The following is a 17,436-nucleotide window of genomic DNA, read 5'->3' on the forward strand; positions in this document are numbered from 1 at the left end:
GGACATCTGATCGATGACAATAGACTAATAAAAATAAGTGAAAACAAAGAAATATAAAATCAAAAGTTAAGAAAAAATTAGCAAAATATAAGAAAATAATAAGTTATATTCAGTTTGATTGTTGTATTTATTTATATTATAATTATTACCAGCCAAAATTAAAACAAAAAGAGATTTCAAGATTAAATAATAAATAATTTAACGTACATAATTTATACACATGAAGGTTACAGACAGTTTTTACAGCTTAAAAATCTCAACCAAACAATTATTTGCCTCAACCGAAACTGTCTGTAACTATATGAATTATGTACAGACAGTTTTTACAGCTTAAAAATCTCAACCAAACAAATACAAATATGAAAAGAGGCTATACATAAAAAATACTAAATGATGAAAAAGAAACAAAAACAAATATACTCCCCACTCGTCGTCTGTGTACAATCTTTAGTTTCCAAGGGACGAATGCGTATAACTAAATCCAGGTCCTCCGTAAAAGAAATGAACTCCCCACTTGCCGTCTGTGTCCAAATAATTGACATCATAATATTTACTGTCCACATTTGTCTTTAAACTTTGAACCGGTTGGAAGTTGTTGCTACCCACAATTTCAAGATTCCGAAAATAACAAGCTTTTCCGAAACCTTCCGCAGGGAAGTGGCCCGAGCCCATTTCCGTCTCCCTGTCTGTGCCAAAACTATGAGAGTCTACTATCTCACCTACCCATTGCACATTTTCTGTATATTCTAGATTTGTGAAAAGCTCCCCTGGCCAATATCCTACTATCAAGTTTTCTGGTCCTAAACTTAACCACCAGTTTCCTTGTTTTTGATCCTATAATTTTTTTTTATGTTGTTAATTGTAACATACTAATAAAATGAATGTATATCATATTTTAGATATATAGTACATACATATTGAAATCTTACCTTCCATACGTGGACGGTTATTTCATATTGTTTATCTCCAAAGACAGAAACATGACTAATGGCACCTCCCATAACAATACTTCTACTCGTTTGAACAAACCCCGGACATCTGAGGTTATAGCATCCTGTTGTATGGTATGCGTTACCCTATAAAATATTTAGAAATATTGTTATTAACATGAAAAAATCATAAAACCATGTTATTATAAGAGTTGAATCTAAGGTTCACCAGAATTTCAAAACCCTCGAATCCCTTTTTGTCATTTTTTTTTGTTTCAGCGTAATTGTGATAAACGCAAAGGCCTTCCAGTAAGAATCAGTAAGGTATCTCCTTTTTGCGTTATGTATACTCCATTTAAATATTACCTTCAGTATATTATTTTTCCTATCAATATTTCATTCAAGTATTAGTGCATTTTTGTATAAAAAGAGTATATATATATATCAATTGTCGTTCACTCCTTTGTCTTCAACTTATTTCATTAAATATTATTCTGTATTTACATGACATGCTGATAACAATCAAAAATAAAATAAGTAAAAACAAAGAAATACATAACCAAAAGCTAAAAAAAAACAAGCAAAATATATAAGAAAAATATAAGCAAAATAATAAGTTATATTCAGTTTGCTTGTTTTATTTATTTAATATTCTTATTATTACTTAGCCAATATTATAATAACAAAAGATTTTAAGATTAAATATAAAACAATTTAGTATACATAATTTCTTCTGTTTTTTTTGTCGACGTTCATCTTCTAAGATCAAGACATAATTTCTTCGGTTTAAAAGGTACAATATCCGGATTTAGTTGGTGTTCCTTCTGTTTTGATAAAAATGTTATCTATTTGCGTTAAAGCTTAACAAGTTACTTTTGTCCCATTTGTATAGATTAATTAACTTTAAAATTTTAGATTGACGATGATAAACATATAATAACAATAATGCATGGTTTGGAAATGTAATAAATAAAATAACGGCAATAGTAGAACAAAGAAAATAATACATACCGTCCAGAAAATGAATAGTCTTGGCCTGTTGTTGGTATACAACTGCAGTTTAATTCACCTAGATGACATATGTATAGAACTAAATTAAAACTAATAAATATTACGTAATTCTTAAATTATATAGAACAAACCTGCCATCCAACTTCCATTGTGTTCAGATTCTGTATACATACAAACAAATTACAAGATATAATGTGTTCAAATATCATCAGATTGTGTTCATGATTACTAATAGATTATACCAATGTTTCGATATATATATATATATATATATTATATATATATATATATATCAATTGTTCGGTCTTTTGTTTTCAAACTATTTCATCAAATATTATTTTGCATTTACAGGACATCTGATCGATGACAATTAATAGACTTCTGATAAAAATAAGTGAAAACAAAGAAATATAAAATCAAAAGTTAAGAAAAAAAAGCAAAATATAAGAAAATAATAAGTTATATTCAGTTTGCTTGTTGTATTTATTTATATTATAATTATTACCAGCCAAAATTAAAAGAAAAAAAAAGAGATTTCAAGATTAAATAATAAATAATTTAACGTACATAATTTACACACATGAAGGTTAACCATATCAACATATATACTATTATTATTTGAAAAGTCAATTTCTTTCATGTCGCTTTCACGTTAATTCCTAAAAATGATTTATTACATTGATATCTTTAATGAATTATAGAAACAAATATAATTGATGCAGTTATTAACATTTTTTTTCTTTTTTTTGATGATCTTTGTTATTTTAAAATTTTACTTTAAATTCATTTTCTTTATATTGGTATTCAAAAAATATTTATAAAAAGGTAACATTTATAAAATAGAAATCGTATTCATGTTATATATATATAATTCATTTCATAGAATTAAAATTTCATAAATAATAAGATTCATATTTAAAAATATACAATTTCCCTTTTAAACATAATCTCAAACAACATAATATATATTTTGAAATAATTTTTCAAAATTAAATTTTATTTTTTTTCTGTTAAATTGGTTTCCAAACAAAAAATATATAAAAAGTAAAATTTTAAAACCTTATATATATATATAATTGATTTCCTTAAAAGGAAAATTCACAAAAGGAAAAACATAATGTTAAAAACAAATATTTTTCCCTTTTAAATTTCAATCTTAGTATATATAGATTTCTGGAAAAAAATTATGTTTACCACTTTGTTGGTACCAAATATTAACAAATATTTTTCCCTTTCATTAAAAGACAAAAGATCTATATACCCTTATTTTATATAATATATAATATATAATTATTTTAGTAAATAAAAAATAAAAAATAAAAAATAAATAGTTTTTTAATGTTTTCGAATTATACTTTTTTAAATTCGAAATTTTTCATAAACTTTTTTTGAATTTTTTCCGAATTTTGTTTTTCAAATTTTCTTTTTGAAACTATTTTTTTAAATTAAAATTTATTAAAGTATTTATTTATAAATTTATTAAAATCCTAAACTCTACATTAAAAAAACTACACCCCTAAACTCTAAACACTAAGGGTCTAACTGGTAACCATTACATGACCATTAGGAACATATAGAAAAAGAACGGAAAAGAATAAAATTATATGAATGATGAGGAATAATGATTTCTTATCATATTTCGTGAGGAACAAATTTATTCAATATTTCTCTACAATAAAATGAATGGGAAAGAATGAAGGAGAAAAACTATTCCTTATGAATGATAAAATTTCTTAAGAATGTTAAGAAATGCATTGTTACTCTTCATTCTTTGTTCACCATTCATGCCTTAAGTATAGATTAGTTAATTTTAGGATCACAAATGCTTTTTTTTTCTCTTTAAAAGTAAGAGCGTGTTTTAATAACTAACAATACTTTACTATAACAATTAACAATATTAACTTAGTATGTTTAAAAAAATAATTGGTTTAATACAAAAAATATTCCTACAAACCAAACCGACTAAATATTCTACGTACAATCATATGTCTTTTTTTTTTTTTTTTTGAACAGCAATACAATCACATGTCTAACTTCAAAAAAAAAAATGATTTGAAATAATATTTTATACATTTACATTACAAAATAACCCTAGGTGTGCGTGCATTATGATGGCATGGCTCATTGCTTCTTCTTTTTTATGCTGTAATATATATCTAATGCTGCGAGGATTCTGCTCGAGATAAAGCTGCTTAAACTCCTCAGGCATCCAGATCGAAGCACATTATGATTTTCCTCCACGAAAAGAGTTCAAAGATATTTATGCTCATGGAATCGCACCTGTTTTACCTCTATCAGTTTTTCTTTTCTGTTAACTGGGATGAGTTCGGGACAAGCCTTAATCTCTCTTAAAAACCCGAGACCAGCTTCTATTAATAATACCTTATGGCATGATGTAAAGCATACTTTCCAGCGGAATTATGGGCACAACGGAACTAATTTCTTGTGTTAAACCACTAGTCTCTCTATCAATTATTGCATGCACTGAAGTATGTTCACATATCCATTTCTTTTGGTCTCAGTTTGGACAGCATCAGACTATAGAATTTTCATCTTTACATTTCTCTTAACTGTAACTATCATCCTTTTACTTGCAGATGTGTTGGAGCTATTTGGAGAGTGAACCAATCTTGAGGGCTAAAATAGCTAGGTAGGGAGTTTTAAGCACACAGAGAGACAAAAATATATCTTCAAAAAAATATCAAATATGAATTTCATCAAATCATTGTTATCAAAGTCACTTTAGCTTAAATATAATAGCATATAAGTCTTTAATAATAATCCACTTCTGAAGCTAAAACTATTAAATCTAAGTTATCATTACTAGAAATTGCAAAGCTAGAGTGAGTGAAACAAGCACAAAGTTATAATAAAATGAATCTTCGTGAAACAATAACAAACTTGATGATCTTATAATACAAAAGAAGATGAAGGGTTTTGAAGAGATCTCTTTAGCTCCTTGACCACTTGCACCATGTTTGGAACTTCTCCTCTAAGACCGATGCATCTCTCTGAGAGGACAAGGAAAGCTTCCATTTGGAAACGCTCTATTTCTGCAACTTCACCGATTTTCTCTAACATATTTGAGTCTACGATCTCATCAAATCTGCCCTCTTCAATGGATCTTGACAAACATCTTGGAAACTTCCTTTTTAACAAAGTTTTCCAATTCTTCCGACCATAAAGCTCACGAAATCTTGCTTCTCGTGTAAAAAGCTTTTTCATGAGAACTCCAAAACCAAACGCATCAGTTTTCTCCGAGACTACACCATTATTCATATATTCATCATCAATGTAATCATAAGCCCCCCTTACGTAGCCAAGCTTGACATATGTTTCTCCTTGTGGAATTGAGACACAGTTTGAGAAATCACCGAGTTTAGCCGCACCATCTTTGTCCAATAAGATATTACGAATATCCATGTTACTATATACAAAGGGCCTTGAAGGCAGTGTGAAGATAAGCTAAAGCAGTTGCAATCTCCTCTGCTATCTTCACTCTCTTTTCCCACGACACTATCTTCTCTAGATCTACACGACAATACTGTTTCCTTTCGACATAATAAACCATGACTGGAACCTCAGTCTCAAGACAACATCCAACTAATTTCATAAAATTTTTGTGACCACTCACCATCCGCTATGTCACGGACCTCGGGGAAAGAGCCTTTAGGGTTAGAAGGTTGTGTGACGAGTATCTTGCGATGGTTATCTAGCGTACCTGAATACCATCTCTCATGATCAAATGGTTCAAGAACAAGACTACACTTGCTGAAACTTTTGGTGGCTTTCAAGATTTTATCAGCAGAGAAGAATTTGATTGGATTGTACTTGCCAGTTGCCATCACAACATTTGATGAGCTCTTATAACAATATCTCCTCTCTCCCACGTTCTTGGACCAAACTTTGTTTTTTAACAACCACCCGTAACTTCTTTTTTTTTTTGGTAAAAATGTTAAAATCACCCGTAACTTCTTGTTCTTCCTCAAACAATCCATCTCAAAAACCAACTCAATTATAATTTGCTTTTCTTTTACTTTTAAGAGGAAGTAAACTTATAAAATCTCAGTACGATCATAACTTATAGTTTTTAAGTAATTCATAATTGGTAACATTTTTTGTTTATGTGCTTAACTCAAACCGAAACAAGTGTATACATTTTTTTTTTTTTAAACAGGAGGTTCAAAGGCGACCCGTAATCCGCACGTGGTTTCCGTTTGCCCATAGGCCCGTAATCCGCACGTGGTTTCCGATTGCCAACCATCTAATCCCCTGGCCCGGAACCAGCCGGCACTAATACCCATTACCCAAGGACCCGGCACCAACGCCGTGTTAACTTTAAACTTGGGGTGGGCGTAAAGCATTCTGTGGCCACAGGGGGTATTCTAACTCGGGTCCGTATCGGTTGTGGTAACTACCTCAAGACCACTAGCCCACCACCCCGTGGTTAACAAGTGTATACATGTTACCAATCAAATCCCAAATGAAGAAACAAAATCTTTAACCAAGCTAGTGGATTTTTGAGAGTTTAAACACCGTTACCCAATCCAAAGAGCAAGAGTGTTGCATACTTTGAGTTTTCACACCAAATGATGACGTTATAGATTTTTGCTAAAAGAGCTTCATGGCACCCCAAATATATAAAACATAGATTATTCCCTAATTTTAGGAGATCTAACAACAATATGCCATGCATATGCTCGTCTAACGTAATAAACTCATGAACAAAGGCAGGAATGTCAGTTTGTGACTAACTTAATTTATCTTTTTATGTTTAAAAATGCTCATTTCTTCCTTCACGAAGAACATCAAACCATTAGAACAAACAAACAAACAAGACTCATAATATGTATACCAGTATTAGGTTGCGGCAAGTATACACGTCTCTAACATATTTTGTCTGGCAGTCGCCTATTTGGTGTGAATATGTAGCGTCACATATATAGAGAACCAGCATGTGACTCTGCTACATGAATCAAGCAAATGATCTTACATAAGAAAGTTGTAACTAAGCTCAACAACCCTTATTTGTTCTTTTGCGATATTTTCCCTTTCTCGCAAAACATATTGGGGAGTATTAATAAAGTGGTGAACGAAATGCGTCGAAAATTATATAACACGACGATCAATTTTTAATTTTCTTTACTTTTCTTTGATTTTCATTTTATATATAAAAAGAAAATTTGGTTAGATAGATCAACCACTTCAACATTATTCTTTTCCCCCTTCAAACTTTTTATTATTTGAAAGAAGGTTTGAAATTTTACTTGGAAAGAACTATCAATGCTAAAAGGAATCAAACGTGTTCAAATAATTAATCCTCCCTCCGTATCACTTTAAGTGGTGTTTAAAGGAAAAAAAATGTTTCAAAATAATTGATGTTCTCACTATTCTAGATAGAACTTGATAGCATTTGAATTTTGTGACCAATTATAAAATACTGTTTTTTTTCTTATTGGTTAAATTAGTTTCATTTAATGATATTTTTAGAGTGAATGTGTGGAATATACCCAATTAAAGTCCAAATTAGCTGAATGCCCATAATTATGGATAACCCAAAAATGAGTAACTTTTTGACACTGTGCGGACGAAAATACCCTCATGCTTTATCGAAAACAAGTAACTCTAGATTTATCAGCTAAATATTTACATAGCAGGTAACAATCTACATACCAACTAACATATCAGCTAATAATTTCAGTATCATCTAACAATCTATGTATCAAACAAATGTATCGACTAACAAATCATATATCAGTTAATGAAACTATTAACAATTAATTAGTTATCTATCAAATAGCCCCAAATCTATTTGTAACAGCTAACACTTCATGTATCGATTAAGAATCCATTAAAATCTAAATAATAGCAGGTAAGTAATAAAATACCTACTAACGTATATATTATCTAAAAGTTGATTGTGAGTCGAAATTACAAACATTGGAATTGGGGTGAGTTAATAAGATTAGCATTATGGATGTCAAAATAATCAGAATAAAAAAATAAAGATTTGTGTTGAATTAGAGGATGATTTGAAGAATCTATACGAGAGATAAAGAGATTAGAACACATAAAAGGGAAAATGGAGAGATATAGAGATAAAATTATTAGTCATAAAAAATATTAAAAAAACAAGGATATATGACAAATTATATGGGCTTTTGGGTGCATTCTTACTTAATTACTCATATTTTTATGTAATCAATGTATATTGTATAAATTAAAAGTTTGTATTTTCTTAATCCAAGTGCAAAAAACTTAAAACCCATTTATATTGATATAGAGGGAGTACAAATTAAACCACCAAAGATATTCTCACACTTTACGCCGCACTTGACAATCTGAACCATGCCGATCATGTGAATAACAACCATGTTACTAAAGAACGATCAATGTTAAAAAAAAAAGAAAAACTATCAATGTTAATTGGTTGGAATAAAGAAACGGCAAATCTCCAAAATAGCACATTTCTAAGTTTATATCACAAAAATAGCACTCAAAAACTAAAATGACCAAAATAGCACCTTTATAAGTTTATCATTTGAAAATTTTAATTTTTTTATTTTTCAAAATTTGAAATCTTATCCCAAAAACCTCATTTCTAAACTCTAAACCCTAAACCCTAAACCCTAAACCCTAAATCCTAAACTCTAAACCCTAAACCCTAAACCCTAAACCCTAAACCCCATCCTTTAACTCTAAACCCTTGTGACTTTTGATAAAACATTAAATGCTATTTTTGCGACTTTTGACCTTGAGTGTTATTTTGAGAACATAAACTTGATTTAGTGCTATTTTTGTCTTTTTCTCATAAATAAATGGTTTTTGAATTATCTTAATATAATTTGTAAGTTTCTGGTTTGCCAAATAAATTACAAAATTTCAAAAAGGAAAATAAATTACACGTGGGTAGAAGAGATCAGTTCTAGCTGTGTGTACGTATAATTTTCTTGGACACAGCTGAAAGAAAAGGAAAGAAAAAAAACTTAAAGTGGGTCGATCTGATCAACGATAAGATATAAGGGGACAATTTGAAGAAAGAAAATAAAAAGAAGGGCAAGATTGAAATAAAAGAGAGAAACGCCGATTCCGTGTATCCTTGTGATCATGTCCGTATCTTATACAATAAATCCTAATTTCTTCTTTTCAATCGGTCGATTTATTTTCTTATAAATTAATCTGCAAGTTGTCGTGCAATCTGGGGGGTGAAAAATTCTCCCATTTTGATGTGGTTAATGTGAAACTCGGAAACAAGGACTGTGTTGTGGATTCCTTAGGTTCCATGGCGATGGCAGCAGCAGCAGTGATTGTGCCTTTGGGGATTCTCTTCTTCATTTCTGGCCTCGTTGTCAATCTCCTTCAGGTGGCTTTCCTCAAACTCTTCGATTCCCTCTTCTGCTCTTAGATTCCGTTGCTGTTCTGATGCGGCTTTTGAGAGAGAGAGTGTGTGTGAGAGCACATATGATTCTAAGCTCAAAATCCATTCTTCATTCACTGATTGCGGGGGTTTTTTTTTAAAATGTCTCTGAACTTGGTTTGCTTCAGTTTACAACTTTTTTCTTTTATATTTCAGGCAGTTTGCTATGTCCTCATTCGACCTCTGTCTAAGAACACATACAGAAAGATCAACCGTGTGGTTGCAGAAACCTTGTGGTTGGAGCTTGTCTGGATCGTTGACTGGTGGGCTGGAGTCAAGGTTTCCTCCTCTTTTCCCTGCCTTATTATCATTGTTACGGTAGCTTATATTAGTCAAATAGCAGATTTGGACCTTATGTAGATTTACTTTTTTTTTTTTAAGTTTTATGACTTACTCTGAAAACTTCCTTATTCTCTCTTTTGCCCTAGATCCAAGTGTTTGCTGATGATGAGACCTTTAATCGAATGGGTAAGTTCCTGCTTATTCAGAGCCCGAAATATACCAGTTCTATATATCTACGATTCTGTAACTTCACTACTTTTCTTCCAGGCAAAGAGCATGCTCTTGTCGTTTGTAATCACCGAAGTGATATTGATTGGCTCGTGGGATGGATTCTGGCTCAGGTACACTATGATTTTTATCTCACAGATAATCCGTTTTTGCTTCACTGCATAAATGGGGATCAACATAGACTTCTTGGTCACCAAGCTTTGTATATGTTGTACAATGGGACTATGTGTTGCCTTATCTAGTTTCTAGTGAATATAGATTCTCTTTGGTAGAAGGCGTTACAGTCCCGAATGTTTCCACTGATGAGATAAGAAAGAATATAGCATCATAATAATTTCTCTAACAGGCTCAATGTTATGCTTCTTGCATCTATTAATATATTGTTCTCGTCTTTTCTTTCCTTGCAGAGGTCAGGTTGCCTAGGAAGCGCATTAGCTGTGATGAAGAAGTCTTCCAAATTTCTTCCAGTATGTGAATCTATTAGGTTTACTGATGTGCTTGCTAGATTTTAAAGAACGTAGTAATCTTGAATTGTATTTCTGAATACCTGCTATAAGTTAGAAACTTGATAACTGGCTTTTTTATTTTGTTACATACACTAAAGTATTCATAAACATAGAACTGCTGCACACATACAGGTCATAGGCTGGTCAATGTGGTTCTCGGAGTATCTCTTTCTCGAAAGAAATTGGGCAAAGGATGAAAGCACTTTAAAGGTACGAGTCTGCTCATTGGTTAGCCTGAAATTGCAGAATCTTCATTTCAAGATCATGAGTTAAGTGTGTTTATCTAAATTTACAGTCAGGTCTTCAACGCTTGAACGACTTCCCACGGCCTTTCTGGTTAGCCCTTTTTGTGGAGGGAACCCGTTTCACAGAGGCAAAACTTAAAGCAGCACAAGAGTACGCAGCCTCCTCTCAGTTGCCTGTCCCTCGAAATGTGTTGATTCCTCGCACCAAAGTAAGTTTTATTGTTTTTCTTTTTGCCCATTCCTTTGGTGGGCAACTTGATCTCTTCACTGTGACCTTTAACGAGCAAAATGACCACTATGATTGATCCAAATCTCAATGCGTGGTCTGGATATTGTGGTTTCTGTTCTAATTACTAAACCTTGGTTGGTTGTGTTTATATTTCAGGGTTTTGTGTCAGCTGTTAGTAACATGCGTTCATTTGTGCCAGCCATATATGATATGACCGTGGCTATTCCAAAAACTTCTCCACCCCCAACGATGCTAAGACTATTCAAAGGACAACCTTCTGTGGTAAGCAAGTATCAAAATAATATGAAGAGGTCTTCGTTAAGTAACATATAGTAGTTACACAGTATTCACTTCACTAATCACTATCCATTTTCTTTTCACTGCAACTGAAAGGAATATACTCCTTTTATCTTGTGGATGTCACGTTTGATTCCATAATATGTTAGAAATCATAGTCCCAGAGCGAGCTTTCTGTGACTTTCGAAATTTCCCAAAACCATTGTTGCTGGCTACAGGTGCATGTTCACATCAAGTGTCACTCGATGAAAGACTTGCCTGAATCAGATGACGCAATTGCACAGTGGTGCAGAGATCAGTTTGTGGCTAAGGTAAATATTATGTATTTACTGATTTTTCCACTTGAATCGAGAGAAGAAGATAAGAGAAAAAAAAAAGTTAATTTTGACACACTCTGATCTTGGCTCTGTGGTACAGGATGCACTGTTAGACAAACACATAGCTGCAGACACTTTCCCCGGTCAGAAAGAACACAACATTGGCCGTCCCATAAAGTCTCTTGCAGTGAGTCTCATCAAAGCATTCCCTTGGCTCCATCCATAACAACTCACAAATCTCTTCGTCCTTTTCCAGGTGGTTGTATCATGGGCATGCCTACTAACTCTTGGAGCAATGAAGTTCTTACACTGGTCAAATCTCTTTTCCTCGTTGAAAGGCATCGCATTATCAGCGCTTGGTCTAGGCATCATCACTCTCTGCATGCAGATCTTGATCCGCTCCTCTCAGTCGGAGCGTTCAACACCTGCCAAAGTGGCCCCAGCCAAGCCAAAGGACAAACACCAGTCAGGATCATCCTCCCAAACAGAAGTGGAGGAGAAGCAGAAGTAAAAAGAAGGATCTAACAGATCAAACACCACAACAAGAAGCGTGTCAGTTTTGTTATGTGAATCAAACCCCAAGTGAATCCCTCCTTGATATCATCACTTCCGTTTTGTTCAGTTACTACTACTACTACTACTATTTACTCAGCCTATGTCTCTTAGCGATTGATGTAAAGGGTCATGATCCCTATAGACCTTGTGATTTTTTTCCTTCTCAAGTGCATAGGACTCTCTATAACTTTCTATTATTAGATTGTAATTTGGGATTGATCTTGTGACTTTCCTTTCCTAAAACACAGCGCTGGGCATTTGGCCCAAACCGAAATCAACCAAACCGACTGAACTGAAAATTTTGGTTTTTGGTTTCACATCTGGTTTAATAGCTAAAAACTGACCGGCGAAAATTAAAAATTCAATCGGTTTAGCAGAAATTGATCGATTCTACAACATTAACTGAATAAACGAACTAAATATCTGCATAAGATTTTTGTTTTTTCACCGAATTAACTTAATAAACCAAAATCGGTTCAGCTCGGAACACAAAATAATACACAAAACCGAACCGAATTATCGAGTTTCAAACCGAACTGAAATATAGTTTGGTTCAGTGACATTTTTTCAAAACCTAAAATAACTGAATGCCCAGTTTTATTAAAACGGAGATGTAACAAATGTTAGAAGAAAAAAAAAACAGAACTTATTCCAATCTTTCAATCAATGTAGCATCATCAAAAATAACTATAGAACCAGAAGCAACAATGTAATCAGATGCAGGTTCAAAAGCAACTTTACAGAACCAGAAGCAGCACAACCACACTCTTTAAAGTATAACCAAAAGAAGCTCAGCCAAAGGAGTCACCAACTATGGAAGAAGCTGATCTTTTATCAATTATAATAAAGCTGGCATTGCAATAGTTTCTCCTGCTGCGTCTTCATCTTGTTGATTTGATGCTTCTACACGTGTACAAATAGCAGAAGTAATCAAAGAATAGAGAGCATAGAACATAATTTATATGTGTATTCAATTAGAATGATTTTGTTCAAGATATACAAGAATGAAATATCTTTTTACAAAAAAAAAAAAATGAAATATCTGTTACCTATTTTTTGTAAGAGGAGAGAGGAAGAAGACTATAATTTCGTTCATAAAGAATTTAAACATAAGGAAGTGCTATTGTAATTCAGTTACAAAAAAAAAAAAGTGCTATTGTAATTAATTCTGAACAGCAGTCTTAGCTGCGAACCTAACACCAGACTTCAATTAGATTAAGCTAGACTTTGTTATATACAACAATGTGATCTTCATGGACGGCTAGACGTGAAGATCTTGAGTTGGATGCGGTTCGGTTCTTCCGTTCCCGGTAAATGTGTCTAGGCCTAACTCCATTGATGAAATTGATTACGTAATTAGACAAAATTAAGTATTGTGTTATGCATTAACGAAGACAACAGAATTTTATGAAATTTTATTGAATATTTTGCTCTTATCAAATATACTCTACAACGATGGTGGTCATATAAAAGTACTCCCAAAACAAAGTACAATAACTCTACACTGGATAAAAATCTTAAACAAGATAAGAAAAAGAATGGGTTAATTAATGATGGGGTTGGTGTTTGAACGTCTGCAACCAGTTGTTGAGGCGCTCCATAGCTGACAAGTCCACCTTCTTCGGAAAACTAGGCAAAGTAACAGCTTTGGGTAGTGGTCCAACCATCACTCGAAGTTTAAGCCCAGCCTCACAGTAACCCGAGTGCGAGGTTACGAAATAATGAACACCTGGTTCTGTAAGCCTAACAAGATCTTGTCTTGTCTTGTGCACGGCTACCGGAGACGTTGGGTCGCAGGTAATGAATTCTAGGTCACCGCTGATTTCGTAGACGTCGTTGACTTCATTGTCGTATTCGAAAAGTAGAGCATCTCCAACATGAAACTGTCTCTCCTCACTCCACTTGTTGTAGAAGTCACTGTTATAGAGTTTCCATCCTTGTGAGTCTCCGACCTTGTAAGTCTTTCCGACAGGAAGGATCTTGCTCGGTGGTGGTGGAGGAACCGGACGTGACGGGTCATGGATGACAAGAACTTTGAGTTTCTGTCCCAACACACATTGAGCTTGGTTTGAGGTGATGAAGTAGTGAAAGCCTGGTTCCGTGAGAGTCACGACATCATGACCTGTGTTGTAGACGGCTTTAGGAGAAGAATAGTCGCAAAACTCGTATTCCAAAGAGCCAGAAGCATGAATCACGTCGTTGATGTTGGGATCGTATTCGAAGACTAGAGAATCTCCCACGTGGAACTCCTTATGGTCGGCTTCGGCCCAAGCGTAGTAGACGTCGTCCTTGGCAGTCCATCCCTCGGAGTCTCCAACTGTGTAGATCCTCGCCGAGCAGTAAACCGAGAATACCATGAAGCTCATCATCATCGCGAACACGAAGCTGAAGATTCTTGTTCTAGTCGCCATTATCTACCGAAGATGAACAAGAAAGATTACAAGTATGATCGAAGAGAGAAAGTTTTGGAAGCAAATATTGAACTCAAGCGTTGATGAATGTGTGAATGTAACAAAATAGAATGCCTTAACCCTCCTTATATAAGGTGTTACGGATCTTATCTTTCCTTTTTAAAGAGTTTTCTTTCTACTTAATGATCTAAACCGTTTCAAAAAATACACATATCTAATCTGGAATAGGAAATAATCACGTTTAAAAAATCTTTAATACTTTTCTGATTAGGTTCATTTATGATTTCTACTTTATCTAATATCTCAAAAATCTTATTCTTCGTTCACAAGGAACAATTTGATATCTATTTTATTTTGGAACTAATAAAAACACCGATAGTGAATATCTAATTTTGTTGTTTCCAATTAATTAATTTTTTTAGAGAATAACGGGCCAAGTTTCATGAGAAAAGTATTGTGGCCTTTTCTATACTTAGACCAGGATTAACCGTGGTCCTTAAGGAGGTTCTTAGCATTTAATTGTAATTAAAATAAATAAAAAATAGAAAATACCTTAAGAGTTGGTTCTTAATTAAGCGGAGGAAGAAACGGATCTTGGAGACACGTGTTAGAAGAAGAAGAGTTTGGTTTTCTATTTCTCTCTCCCGAAAGATGAGTTCGACGATTGAGTCCATTCCATCTCTTCCTTGGTTGACCTCTCCTCGATACGTTTGCTGGAAGGTCCGTCGGAAGCTCCGAGGGTGAGGATCGACGAGATTCTTCTAAGTTTGGTTTGGAATCCGTGATCCGCCCCTTCGATTCGATGCCTGATACGACTAAGAAACCTAATTGTTGTTGACGGTTGGATTCATTCTATGCGGTTGATACTGATTGTCTTGGATGGCTATTTGATTGACTTACTGAGTTCTTTATTGTTCACTGGACTTATTGATGATGGTTGGTTGGGTTACTCTATGATCTCTCTGAAATTGATATACATTGTGATCATTATTGTACCAATGCAGGAATCTTTGTTATACGGCAGACACCAAGAGAGTCTCTGAAATTGATATACATTGTGATCATTATTGTACCACTGCAGGTTCGTTCCCTCCCTTACAGCTCACTCTTAAATGAACATGTCTTGATTCTGGTTGGTGTTAGATATATGGTTAGTGTTAGTGTTATATGTAGTTTATTTTCTCATTGAAACTATCAAATGCTTACTGATGATGGAACATTATGTCGTATAAAATAGTGATGAGCCTTGGAACAGCCGCGACGGAAGAAGATGGAGCACTTGTTGCTTAGTTGTTTGGCTCTGTGGGGAAAATGTTCAAAGCTGATGAGAAAATGTTTGATGTTGTCACTGGTCTCAGGTACGTAACGTTTCTGAATGCTCAAGTTGTTAAGTCACCGATCAAGTAATCATGTTACCATCTGAAGACTTCAATCTTGTTGCAGTGGAAGTGGACCAGCGTACATATTCCTAGCTGCTGTTTTACCCCGAGAACTCGCACTCGGTTTAGCTTAACAGATGGTGCAGGTAAAACAAGAACTTGATGATGTATACATGTCTAAGTGATGCCTATACTGTCAGTTTTTTTTTTCAGATTATCCTGTCTATCACACAGCTTTTGATTCCTATGATTGGATGATTCACAATGCAGATCCGTTGTTTCATCGTCATGTTGCCAGTAACGCTTTGTTTCTTCGTTCTTGTTCTAGTTTTCTCATGGATCCCCTTCTTTCATCTCATATATTCTTATTTTGGTGATTGATTTTGCAGAAGTTAAAAGAACAAGCATACAACAATGTTTAATTTTTTTTTAAGAATCTTTAACTAAGAAACTAGCATTGTAGGACAAATTTTAGGGGTTTCTTAACAAAAGTTCTTAAGATTATATTTATTATTAAAAATTATTAAGAACCCCATTAGGAGTTTTAGGGATAATCATGCTCTTAGAGCATGATTATTGGAAGGTTCTTAGGGTGGGGTTCTTAACGGAATATAGGAACCCGTCTCTTAACTTTTAACTAAAAAAGCTAAGAACCGTTTCTTAAGACTCTTATTTAAGAGCCGGTTCTTAGTTTTTTTAGTTAAAAATTAAGAGACGGGTTCTTATATTCCGCTAAGAACCCCACTTTAAGAACCCTCCAATAATCATGCCCCTGTTGACATTAGATGTGTTATAAAACTTTAAATTTTTTATAGGAAGTATTACGGATTGATTTGTTTGTTTAGTGAAGAGGTTTATTATGGGTTGATGTTATGCTTGCTCCGCACATCGGTTCTTTATTCTAGTGTGCACATCAACTCTTTCCTATATAGACACATTTGTGCATTTTATAGTAAAAACTTTATAAATTAACAATGTTGGGATTTTGGTATTTTAGTAATTTACATAGTTATCAATTTACAAAAAAGTTCCTTTTAAATTTTTTCAATTTTAAGATATATTTTTCCTAAACTAAGAAAAATATTTGATTTAATGTATGTACATTAATTAATATTTTGAAATTTTACATCTATATTAGTTTTATTATGTTATTTGGTGTATATAAAATATGTTTCACAGAATTTAAATGTGTTTAAGATATAATTTTACTAAATCTCATCAAAATATATTAAATGTTAAGAAAATATAAAGATAATTTCATTGTGAATATAAAACAAACAATATAATGATTGGTTTGTACTTATATAAAATGTATATACATATAAATTATTAATTTATACCGAGACCATATATTGACATAGGATTTTCTGAAAATTTATTATCTTATTATTTTATCGATTTGTGTTAAAATTTTGAACCGCACATAATCTTTTTTAATTAATTTATGGTATTTATTAATTTATCGAGTATTAATTTATAAAGTTTGTACTGCATCTCATTTTTGTAATCAATTATAACCCCATAATTCCAAAACAAATGAAAAGTGAATTAAGTTAAAATAATACCATAACAAATCTGTATATCTTTTTCCACATGGTTATAACTTATATGGTAAAACATATTTAAGCTT

General features: G+C 33.0%; 3 protein-coding genes across 3 annotated transcripts; 1 reads left to right on the forward strand and 2 right to left on the reverse strand.

Annotated features, from left to right (window-relative positions):
• Positions 1-4,336: 4,336 nt before the first annotated feature.
• Positions 4,337-6,112, reverse strand: LOC106407739 (non-functional pseudokinase ZRK15-like). Its single transcript, XM_048760882.1, has one exon. The coding sequence runs from the start codon at positions 5,361-5,363 to the stop codon at positions 4,851-4,853; it is 513 nt and encodes a 170-aa protein (XP_048616839.1). The 5' UTR covers positions 5,364-6,112; the 3' UTR covers positions 4,337-4,850.
• A 2,991-nt stretch (positions 6,113-9,103) lies between these two features.
• On the forward strand, positions 9,104-12,245 carry LOC106410641 (1-acyl-sn-glycerol-3-phosphate acyltransferase 2). The gene is given in 11 exon segments (NM_001316026.1): positions 9,104-9,303; positions 9,514-9,636; positions 9,786-9,825; positions 9,907-9,980; positions 10,275-10,334; positions 10,506-10,583; positions 10,669-10,827; positions 11,004-11,129; positions 11,363-11,455; positions 11,562-11,648; positions 11,718-12,245. Coding segments are annotated over 11 exon segments (1,176 nt in total). The 5' UTR covers positions 9,104-9,222; the 3' UTR covers positions 11,973-12,245.
• An 893-nt stretch (positions 12,246-13,138) lies between these two features.
• On the reverse strand, positions 13,139-15,508 carry LOC106407926 (blue copper protein-like). Its single transcript, XM_022704120.2, has one exon. It carries the CDS (start codon positions 14,425-14,427, stop codon positions 13,564-13,566), a length of 864 nt encoding a protein of 287 aa, XP_022559841.1. The 5' UTR covers positions 14,428-15,508; the 3' UTR covers positions 13,139-13,563.
• Positions 15,509-17,436: the final 1,928 nt, after the last annotated feature.

The sequence above is a fragment of the Brassica napus genome, chromosome C6 (genome assembly GCF_020379485.1).
Source record: "Brassica napus cultivar Da-Ae chromosome C6, Da-Ae, whole genome shotgun sequence".
Lineage (NCBI taxonomy): Eukaryota > Viridiplantae > Streptophyta > Magnoliopsida > Brassicales > Brassicaceae > Brassica > Brassica napus.